Source organism: Zootoca vivipara, chromosome 3 (assembly GCF_963506605.1).
Source record: "Zootoca vivipara chromosome 3, rZooViv1.1, whole genome shotgun sequence".
NCBI classification, from domain to species: Eukaryota; Metazoa; Chordata; class Lepidosauria; order Squamata; family Lacertidae; genus Zootoca; species Zootoca vivipara.
The window spans coordinates 30312799-30324859 of NC_083278.1; the positions used below are offsets into that span (position 1 = coordinate 30312799).

At 43.8% G+C, this 12061-nt stretch overlaps 1 protein-coding gene across 4 annotated transcripts in view; it reads right to left on the reverse strand.

Moving 5' to 3' along the window:
- GCLC (glutamate-cysteine ligase catalytic subunit) overlaps nucleotides 1-12061 on the reverse strand; it is a 122081-nt gene that overhangs the window by 29117 nt on the left and 80903 nt on the right. For 2 of the 4 annotated variants that reach the window (XR_004692254.2, XM_035109790.2), the window contains exon 1: nucleotides 1621-2126. The exons of 1 other annotated variant lie outside the window; for it this stretch is intronic. Coding sequence is in view for 1 of the 3 variants with exons in the window: in XM_035109790.2 (XP_034965681.1) it covers nucleotides 1621-1770 (150 nt within the window). In the remaining 2 variants the exon portion in view is untranslated. Of the gene's footprint in view, nucleotides 1-1620; nucleotides 2127-12061 lie in introns of those variants that run through there. One more of the 4 variants, XM_035109791.2, reaches the window with a different exon arrangement.

Here is a 12061-nt window from a genome sequence, read left to right on the forward strand (position 1 = left end):
GCTGCGTCGGAGTGCTGCAGAACAGCTGACTGGAGCATGGCTTCACAACTGAGCGCGCTCCTGCAGTGCCGGCTGCAAGGAGTGACTCTGTGAGTGGAGGTGCCTGTGGGGGTTGGTTTCCGCGGTGTGGAAGTATGTCTTATTTTCGGGGTATGTCTTATATTTCTCAAATGCTTTAAAACCCTGCCATGGCTTACTTTATGACTACGTCTTAAAAAGGGGGAAACACGGTACTCCAGCATCCTCTGGGCCAGCAACTCAGAAGCTGTACTTGGGGCGACCACATTGCAGCATCCCAAAGACAATACCTAGAAGTGAAATCCATGCCCAGTCCAGCCCAGTGTGTATAAAGGTTTGGTTTACATATGACATTCATGTACTTTCTGAACGTTACGTATGTATATGGTGGGGCTTCAATGTACAATGATCTTAAGGCAGACCCAAAGAGTAAACTAGGAATGCTGTGCATGGCGTGCAGAGAAAGGACTTGAAACTCCTCGCGATATGACTTTCGTTTCTGCTGCCTGAATTTCAAGCATTACTTGTGCCAAAACACAAGAGCAGCTTTGACATCATACACTTTGGAAGAGGTCTATCGGTTACACTCACCTCAATTTCTAGAAAAGGTTAATGAACAAAATTCTAGAAATCATAATATTGAAAACTCTTTCTACTACCGGCCAAAACCGTTTTTGTTTGATAACAGAAACATGGAATGACCCAAGATAGTGTGGGGAAACCTGTCATTATCTCTCTCCCCACCTCACCTCATTCATAACACTGGGTGGTATTAACTGCTGTAGCAAATATAGGCAAGCACTACTTCAATCATTTTCTCCGGATGAAAGGAGAGCACAGTGACACTGGTGTAAATGAACAGATTTCACACTTACAACCACCTATGATATCATGGCCCTTCTGATAGGACTAGCATATACAAACCCATTAATTAGTAAACAAGCACCATGCCTACTGAATAGTCACAATGTGGGAAGAACCAGGCACAAAGCAATCTGTTACATGCACAAGGGAAGCTGAAGGGCATTTTCATAAGTGATGCTACACAAGCCTTTTACACCACTTCTGAAACCGATTGTGAAAGACACAAGCTTTAAATCGGACATGCTTGTGGCTTTCCAAGGTGACACAGGTTTCACACTGCAAAAAAATGGTCCCGGTTGAGTGTGAACCAGCAGCATTGGGGGTGCAAGGGAACCCATGTGCGCGTGTGTTATTGGTTTGCTTTCCTTTTTATGATGTATATTGTGCTTTTTCATGTCCTGAACCGTCCTGAGATCCAAGGGCAGCAAACAAATTTAACAAATAACAGCAATAACAACAACCAAAACAACCCCCCTCCCCAGCAAACCCCGTAGACGTCCAGGAAACTCGCTCCCCATGCAACATGTGCACCGTGCAGGGTGCTGGGCGAGGGCAGGGCCGCCAGCGGCCTACCTCCCAAGGCTGTTGTGTTGAATGAAGTTGAAGCAGCAGCAAAAGCGCGCCATGGTGGGTGGACGAAAGAAAGAAAAGGAAAAAAAGGAGAGGAGAGGAGGAGGAGGAGAGGAAGGCAGCTTCTTGGATCCGGTCTCCAGCTCCCTCTCCCCGGCCCTCACTCACCTCGTCGCCCCACTTGAGCACGTCCTTGTGCCTCTCGCCCACCGCCCGGTAGATGTGCAGGAACTGGAGGATGCCGTGTTTGCGCACGTGCTCCGCGTGGCGCTGCGTCTTCTCCCAGCTCAGCGGGGAGCCCTGCGACAGGAGCCCCATGGCCCCCCCGGGGGAGCGGCGCAAGGGCGCACGGGGAAAGGGAGAGAAAAAGCCGGCCGGGCAGCGCCAAGGAGAAAAGCTACCTCCAGGAGGCGGCAGCGGCGCCGGCAGGAAGGAGAAGGATCCTCCGCCGGTGGCCAAACAGGAGGAAGAGATCGGCGGCGGCGGCGGCTGTTGCTACTTCTCTCTCCCTCCCCGCCGCGCCTCTTTCCCCGCGAGGCTCCCGGAGGGGAAGCGCCTGTGTGCCGGCTGCGGACGAAGCGAGAGAGGCCAGCTGCGCGGCTCTGTGTGTGTGATGCAGGGAGGGGGTGGTCGTGCTGGTGACCGTCCCGGCAGCAGTGGGGCACGTGATCAGGGGGAAGGGGAAGGAGGTTGCTCTGTGCGCGCGCGCCTGTGTTTGCGTGCGTGAAATGTGCGCGCGCGCGCCCTCTCTCCCCGGCGCGCGCGGGCGGGCGGGCGGGCGCAGGGAGGGAGGGAGGCGAGGCAGGCGCAGCAGGAGGAAAGGAGCGCAGCAGGAGACCGTCGGGGGCGGTGACTCAGCACTTTCTCCGCCGCCTCTGCTCAGTACGCGCTCCCCCCTAAAAGAAAAATCGAAATTGCATGACTGTTTCCCTTCTCCCTCCCACCCCTTCTAGCCCCCTGCAAAGAAGGAAGGATTGATATAATGCTTTGTTGATATACGGTAATAATAATAATAATAATAATAATAATAATAATAATAATAATAATAATAATAATTTGTACCCACTCTGCGCAGCTTCCAGCATTTGCAAAAACATAGCAAAACATTAAACCTTAAAAAGCTTTCAGATGTCTCCTGAAAGATATATAATGGCAAGATATACAGTATAATCCTTGACATCTGATGGGAGGGCATTCCACAGGGTGGGCGCCACTACACATACAGACTGGATATTATAACTAAAAGCCTGTGGGTCGTCGTCGTCGTTGTTGTCGTCATCGACAGGATCCCCAGAGCTCTTTGTGAGCAGGGATTCCTTGCTAGCCCACTCTGGGAATTGTAGCTCCGGGAGGGCAGTGCAACTCTGAGGATCGTTAACGCGCTCCCAAAATTCTCTGGAAGAAGCCGTGACTGTTTAAAGTGATGCCATAAAATGTCCCCAAAGGGCTATATGTGAGGCAGCATAAAATAGCAGTGTATGGTGTGCATGGGGTGGGAGAGGCCAGCTGGGTTTTTTTGCGGGGGGGGGAGCCTCCAGAGGATGCTATTAAGTGTGTGCCACTGCCACACAGGGTCTTTGACCTGGGTGAAAAAAGCCTAGTTTCACCCCTGCATGTGGCCTTGGTAAGATGACTAGTAGTGAGTGCACTTAGCCTTCCTGAGACAAAGGTTCAGATCTCACCCAGAAAAAAATATTGTTTCGACAAGTAGCCAAAGGAGAAGTGCTAGGACACAAGGACAAAAATTTTTTTAAATAAAAAATCAGATAGACTGGTAGCAACAGCCTCCAGTGGTTCACTCCTGAGGGCACTGAACTGAATAAGCTGGGGGTGGGGTGGGGGTTGAGCCCTACCAGAGGAATGGGAGTGAAAAAAAAGACCCTTATCTTTTGTACGGAGTTTGTAAAAAACAGAATAAATAAGAAGTATCTGAAGAAGTGTACATGCACACCAGGGTGGGTCATAAAAAACTTTTTTGGGAAAATGTTTCCTCCTGTGATCTTATATCAGGCGTATGGTATAAACATAGTCAAATTTCAAATTTGGGACAAATCGGTTAATATTTAGACCCTGCTCCTACAGATTGAAATTTTGCCTCACTACGAGTGATGAAAACATAGGGATTTGACTCATTTATTCTCAGTATGTTAAATTGTGAACTAATAAGCATAAATTTTAGGTTTTATGTAGAGCAATAATAGTTGCATACTATTATTTTCTGCAATATTTATTTATTTAAGATAAAACATGCTGATAATTTACATGAAAAACCAATGGTTTTGAACAAATTATATGGAACAATTAAGCAAACGGTGTACTAAACAAGTAAACATAAACAATAAACAATAAAACACCACTCATATTATGTGTTGCGTCAAAACATCACATTATACTTAATTACTTAGGTATAAATTGTACTAAATGCTTGCACGAAAGCTCATATGAATGACAAACTTAGTTGGTCTCTAAGGTGCTACTGGAAGAAATTTTTTTTGTTGTTTTTTCAACTACATCAGACCAACACGGCTACCTACCTGTAACTATTTGTAAAAAACCAGTCATTATCAGGGGCAAAAGGAGAGCTCCTTTGGGGATTCAAACCCACAAGGCAAACACCACAGAACAGTTCCCTAACCCTAAGCAGCAGACAGCAAACAGATACATCATGGGGCATTTGTCTCGCCGCTGCCCCAACATCCGGTCTCAGATGCCAGGAGCAGATGCCAGGAGCAGGAGAAGGTCTGGGTGTGTGTGTGTGTGGAATGGCTCATGCTTTACACACTGCAGTTCCCAGAATCAAATCTAGTGTACAACCCCACACTTAGCAAAGAGGGGAAGGTATCCCCTCCCGTGTCCACTTGAACCCATTACGAGGAACACCGCTGGCAGATCTTCAATATAGGATTATGCATTATCTGTCTACCTTTAAAGCATTTGTAAAAAAATAAATAAATGGTACTGTACAAGAATTTCCTCATACAAATGAAATTACAACAGTGCAATGATAGATCAGTGACGAAACGGCAGCAATGATAAGCTGCTGGCTATTGGAGAAAGGACGTCAGGGAAAGGGACAAGGCAGAAAGTTACAGAGCAAATTGTATATCCAGCCAACTAAAAAATCAGAACAACCACCACAACGTTAATGTCAGAAACTAATAAGACTTGGAAAAGTTAGGCCGGCGGGGATCATGCTGCACGGTAGTTATTTTTATTCGCATATGCCATGGGCCGCTTGCTGGGTGGAGTAAAAACATGTACTTTGTACCTTTACATAAATGGAGGCCGCTTGCTGGGTGGAGTAAAAACATGTACTTTGTACCTTTACATAAATGGAAACGCGTGCTATTTTGTTTTTACATGTGCGCTTTGAAGATAATGTTGCAGAGCTGGGGCGTAATGGCAGGCCCATGAAGATACAGTGAACTAAAAACGTGTGCCTACCCCTCGGGGAAAATGAGGTGACTCCCAGGAAAGCAAGTTAAGGATTGCAGTCGAAATATCTCTGACTTCCACACCTTTTCTCAGGAGAGAGCACTGTGACAAAGCAAGCCTGCACTTGACCCTCAGCGCACAAAGGTGATTATGTGGCAGTTACGCAACTCCTAGTATCTTGGGACACAAAAAAAGGCCGTGTCATTCTGACTGAAGAAATGTCATGATTGCTCAGCTATAGAGTGAAGCAACTGATGATTTGGCACTTTCCCAGCTCTTGTGACAGCACTCAGAACAATTTTTTTCTTGTATCAGGATTCCTGAGCTATGGCCTTAATTGTAAATGATACTAGAACATAATTAAGGGCCAGCACTACCAGTAGGTAAAGCAAAACAGGCTGCCTCAGGTAGTAGATTTTGGGGTACTGTTGAACGGCAGTGAATGGACAGAGGAAAAGGACTGTCTTCCTTCCTTCCTTCCTTCCTTCCTTCCTTCCTTCCTTCCATTACCTTCCCTTCCTCTTCCCTTCCTCTTTCCTTTCCTTTCCTTCTTTTGAATACATTTTATTAGAATTTATATAGAGAAATACAAAGTTTAATACCATTTTTTTTGTCCAAAACTAAAACATTGATCTGAATAAAATAAAATAAAAACAGAGAAAAAGAGAGAAAAAGAAAAGCAGGAAATATATATATAGAGAGAGAGAAGAAATAGAAAAGATTAAAAAGAGTGAAAAATAAAGTTCAGAAATTAAACAACTTCCATTTCTTAATCTGACTGCTGTATTTAAACAATACTGTATTCAATTCAACCACTCCAGTACAACTGCCTTCAAAGCCACTTTCTATAAACCACCCTCAAATCCAAGTTTCATTATTTCTTTTTCTTTTTCATGCAAAAAGTCTATGGGAGGTTTCCAATCTTCCATAAATGCTAACAATGACTCTTCTCTGATTAAACATGTCAGTTTCGCCATCTCAGAGCTAAGTCCGTTAATTTTAACACCCATTCTTCCATTGTTGGTACCTAGTGATTAGCTCTTCCATCTTTGTGCATCTCCAGGCCATCTTTCATAAAATTCTGCTTTCCTTCACTTCCCTATGCAAGGTAAGGTTGCATCCAGATACGGTAGACAGGAGATAAGTTGGGATCTCCTGGTAAGATCTCTGGGTGCTTTTTCAGGAGTTCAGCAAAGCTTCCTGCTTCCCAATGCCTTAGCCCAGGCATCCCCAAACTGTGGCCATCCAGATGTTTTGGCCTACAACTCCCATGATCCCTAGCTAACAGGACCAGTGGTCAGGGATGATGGAAATTGTAGTCCAAAACATCTGGAGGGCCGAAGTTTGGGGATGCCTGCCTTAGCCATAGGCACAACAAAACAACTTCCCCCTCCTAAATTAGACTACTTAATTTAAGAAAGCTGAAAACAAATTCCTAGGCTTAGGATATGTTTAGAAGCATTCAGGTTGTGTGTTGTTTTTTAATTATTCTAACGGGATGATTCTTGTATCTGGCTCTGGTTGGTGGATAGGGGGTTTCTCATAAAATACAAAGTAGATCCAGCCATAATTCTCAGATTCCCAGCTTTCATTAAAAAAAAGAAAATTGTAAGTTTCTAATGTTTGTAGATATGAGACAAAATGTACAGACACCATTTTTCCTCATTTTTCGGTGAGAAATTAGCTGTTTCCCTCCTTTCAGTGTTGTTAGTTTGCTCCCTTCCCTGGAAAAAAAAATCCCCTCTCCTAGAAAAATTCCTGTGGATGCCTATGGTTGCCTCAATGCATGTTGACTCTGTGTTTGCTGAAAAGTGACTCCAATGATTTCAAGCTGTTTCTAGTTGAAAGAGGCCATCTTCATGGGGAAATGTGTGGATAAAATGTAATATATTAATTTGGGGTGTGCTTTCCTTTACACCAGGGGTCAGCAAACTTTTTCAGAAGGGGGCCAGTCCACTGTCCCTCAGACCTTGTGGGGGGACCGGACTATATTTTGAAGAAAAAAATGAACGAATTCCTATGCCCCACAAGTAACCCAGAGATGCATTTTAAATAAAAGCACACATTCTACTCATGTAACAACACATTGATTCCCGGACCGTCCGCGGGCCGGATTGAGAAGGCAATTGGGACGGATCCAGCCCCCGGGCCTTAGTTTGCCTACCCATGCTTTACACTAATCAGGATGTGTGATTTATTATTAATATTAGCCCTCCCCCCAAGGACCAAAAAGGTTTTGGCTGTGATTGACATCTTTTCTGGAAGGCTATCATCATGACTTACTGGAGGATTCCATTCAGTTTTCAGTCACAACCGGTACATTGTTTCTCCTTCCTTACCCAAAGAGAGAAGCATTTTTTCCGCCAGACTCATCAGCACACAATATACCTCCCTAAGAGCATATTGCTTGCAATAATTGCACCACTGAAATGTTTGGGCAATGGAAGAATTTGTGTAAATGCCATGTCTCCTCCCCTGCCCCCGGTGTTAAAAAAACAGCAGCAGCAGCAGCAACAACATGGCAAATGCCACTTCTGGTATGGATCTGATTTGTCATGAAATTAATTCTTTTTCACAAGTTGCATACAACTTTCACTCAGCGCTTCAGAAGATAATATTACACACATAGCTGTGCTAAGGAAAGGGTATTCTGAGGACATGGAATGCCCATGTCTGTTGCACTCAGATGGGTGTTTTATTGTGAAATTGGTGCTTGTATGTGCAAGGTTTTTTCCCCCGGCATCAAAACCACATAATTTGCATGAAAATAGCAGCCCGTATTTCCCTTCCCCCAGATTTAATTTAGATTTACTGCTTTCCTTTCCATGGAAAATCCATTAAAAAAAAAGTTGTCAATCATCCATTTGGGATTATCTGACCCATTTGCAATGCTACACCCCAGACTGGAAGCATTCATACAAAGCAGTATGAGAAGAATTGAGGGTGTACAGACCCAATTGGAGATGAATTTGTTCTGGATGCAGAGCCTCTCCCTCACAGCTGATTCATCACGGGTGACTCAGTTCTAATCTGACTGCAATTTAATATCCGGGCTAGGTAACATCCTGCATCACTATCTTGAGGTCATCTTTTTTATATATGCAGCCTAAATACTAATGGCAAACTTTTTCATGACACAGCCTAAGGGGTTTAAACTGAGTCTCAGAAATAAATGGCAAGAGCATAAACAGAGTGCATCTGCTTCCCCAATGACAAATCTCCGCTTGTGTTTACTAAGGTGATTCCACAATAGTAATTTCAATCCGAAATATAAACCCATTGGGTTGTATCCAGTGCTAATCTTGCTCAGAGCAGACCCACTGGCATTAATGAATGTGACTAACTAGGTTCATTCATTTTCTAGGGTAGAAACCTTCATTGTCAGCCAGCCACATGGAACACAGAATGACTGTTACTCCTTTACCACAATGTCAAGAACTGCCCCCCCCAATCTAATGTCTTTAGCACCACCATATAGCAATCAGTCTCATGTTAAGGAAATCCAGTATTTTATGTGTTCCATTTCACCAGAGCCTAGAGCATTTCAGCAGAAGTTTTAACACACACAAACAAAGTTGCAAGGTCAAAATGAAAATACATGTCCCAGCATGTCTTTGAAGAAAGAAAGAAAAGAAATACTATCTTCCTAATTCCATCAGCTTTTAAACTGCTCCAGGAAACGCGTCAGAAAAACAATTTTTAAACAAACAGCTCACCACCCCATCTATTAAAATAAATGTGTGTAAAGAAATAAATAAGTATAAAACCACAACCCATTTATTTTACAAACAAGAGACTCACAGTGTGTCCACAGAAACTCACTCACATCAATAGTGAAAGAAGTAATAAAGAATCAGATGGCAAGACTGGCTGGGGAAGCTGTGCCCAAGAGCTTTGCTACTGTGTAAGTGTGGCCTTCAAGGAAACATCTCTGGGCATGCTCAGAACAGATGCATTGATTCCTGGCTCTACTAGAAAAGTTAATGTGGCTAGTTAATGTGATAGCCATCATGACAACATGGAGGGAGGGTGAGAACCAGGGCTAAGTAGCTCCATTAACATACAAATTTACTTCCACATTGTTTTTCCGCCTGGAGAGAAAGAGGGCTGGGACCTCCTTGCCATAGCAATACTTTTGGACTGAGATTGGCTGACTGGTGCATAGAACTGATTGGCCAGAGAATGAATGGGAGGGAAGGAAGGAGAAATGCTTCCCTGCGCCTTTCCAAGGATGTGTGGTACAGGAAAGAGCATGGCTTTGAGATTTGGGGGAACTTTTTTTTTTTAATTGCTTGACATTTCACTAGTTTACCAAATGGACCAGCCACTACAGGAGTAGGAGAAGCAAAGTGTGGAAACAACACGACAAACCTAAATAGTAGAATTCAGCGGTGTCACATTTTAAAGATATAGACTCAGTTAACAATATGTACTAATAACATGGCAGCGTCTCAGCTGCACGGGGCCCTGGTTCTGTGCAGACTGCACAAATCTGCCTCTGGGAAATGGATTCGATTTTTCTTGTTATGTTCCTTTTTGTCATGTGAGGTGCACTCAAGTACTGGAATGCTATTGAGTACAGTTAAGTAGTGTGGCTGTGTGGGGTATCCTTTCACTACACTTGCTGAATTATCCCCAAGAATAGGATATTTAAAAAAATATTCTTGAGCACATGATTGAAAAAGGGGCTTATTAGGAAAACCAAATTGTTGAACACAAGATTGAAAAAGAATTTATTAGAGGGTGAAAGGGAGGGGATCCGTCACATAAACAGGAGACTGCATATACCAGAGAGTACAATTACACAGCAGGGACGCGGGTGGCACTGTGGTCTAAACCACAGAGCCTAGGACTTGCAGATCAGAAGGTTGGCGGTTCAAATCCCCTCGACGGGGTGAGCTCCCGTTGTTCGGTCCCTGCTCCTGCCAACCTAGCAGTTCGAAAGCACGTCAAAGTGCAAGTAGATAAATAGAGACCGCTCTGGCGGGAAGGTAAACGGCGTTTCTGTGTGCTGCTCTGGTTCGTCAGAGGCGGCTTAGTCATGCTGGCCACATGACCTGGAAGCTGTATGCCAACTCCCTCGGCCAGTAAATCGAGATGAGCACTGCAACCCCAGAGTCGTCCGCGACTGGACCTAATGGTCAGGGATCCCTTTACCTTTACCTTTACAATTACACAGCTCAGGACAGTATAACTTCTTCCTCAATGGCTGGGCATTCAGATAGGGAACAGTGAAGGAATGTAGCCTGAGCAGAGGTGGAGATAATGGCAGCAGAACAAAACATGCATGGGGCACATGGGGGGGGGATGCCAAAGCAATTTTGGGTCTCCTTGCAGTACAAACACAAACATTTCTGAGTGGATATAGCATGTGGAGCTATACCCTCTTCCAACATTTTTAATTCAATGTTTTATTTCACAATATTAAAATCATATGTATATTTTACAGAGAAATAACCCTATAACTTGGAACCCTTAGGCTATGTGCATGATGGTGTCTTAACATGCTACATGGGCAAGATTTCCTTAAGATGAAACCACAAGGATTTTTGTTTTAAAAGAAGGGCGATTGAAAGGTGCTTGCTAACCATCTAATCCTGAGAAACAGTTTGGCTCGAGGTTATGCTAAATCAACACCCAGCCAGCTATGAAGCTCACTGGTTGGCTTTGGTCTGGTGACTGCCTAACCTAATGCAGAAAAATTTTACAAGGATAAAATAGGAGAACCACGTACATAGTGGTACGATATCAGTGAAACAAACAAGCAAATTGTGCTGTCTTCGTTGGAATAGTCACCATTTGAGAGCAACTTAATTCACCTGAAAAGATAGCTAGCATTTGAGCTCGTCATTCTACTGCAGACTATTGCTTTGCATCGACCCATTTGCAAGTGTGTAAATATTAGTAAAACCATATATAGTAAAACAATATACTGCCTTTGCCAATTCAACAGCAGCTTTTGACCCTATGGACAAAGGAAAACTAGGGAAGGTTTTGGAGTGCTTCGTCACACCCCTAGGTTTGCGTGAAGTCAGGGTGTGGTTGGGGAGCAAAAGGCAAGTTATGGTAGGTTTGCACAAAAACAGTGGCCATGTGAAAAGAGAGACACTGAGAGGGAAAATACAGTTGTTTGGAACAATGGGAGAGATCTGAATAAAGGGAGAAGGGAGAAACCTGGATGGGCCATTTTTTGTGGGGGGGGGAGGTTTTAAACAAATGAATAATGGAGATAGCTACAACACAGAAGTCAACACCAAAAAGTGAACACGACAAAGACTTTCTGAACTCCCTTCTCGCTGTACAGTGCTCAGATCTCGTTTTAAGAGCTTTGGTCTTAAGGGTCTATTTATTTTAAAGATACAGTAGCAACCATTTGTTTTTGTGTGTTATGAATTGTTGGGAAATGTTCCTTGATACTCACACAGTTGTCTGTAAGTTTTATTAATATCCATACTGGTCTTGGTTTATATTTTATTGCTATTGTGTATTATGTGTTTGCTTCTGCTTGTTATGGGTTAAAGTACAAATGTATGATTCAAAGAAAGGCCAAAAAAAAAAAAGTCAGGTAGCAGCAGCATGCATTGTATTGCCAGGTGTGTCGAGAATGAGTGCTAACAAGGTGGCTTCTATCGTTTGCTGGCACCCATTCTAGGGGTGGAGACCAAACTCTGTATTTTCTTCTTGGTTCCCCCACCCAGTCCCACCCATGTTTTTGTTGTAAATTGATACAATGCAGCACTGCAGCAGTGCTTTCTTTTCTAGAAAATGCGGTACTTGTTCCCGTAAGTGCCACACGTTTTAACAACAAAAAAGAGGTGCTGTACTCTGTACCCTAGAAATGAACGATAAATTGCAAGAACTCAGGCCAAAAGAAGATGGATTTCAAAAAAATCTTCACAAGGTTTTATTGATGTGATGTGGAGTTTAAATGGGAATCAATCCCAATGTTGAAGGCAAATAAAGATAAATTCCAGTAAAAATCAGGACAAGGCCCTGTTTTGACTATTCTTCGTCAGCAAAGATTCACAGGTCAAAGTGTACCAAGAAGGCGATCAGCCTTCTTTATGGTCCAGCTCTCACTTCCATACATCACTACTGGGGAAACCATAGCTTTAACTATACGGACCTTTGTCGGCAAGGTGATGTCTCTGCCTTTTAAGATGCTGTCTAGGTT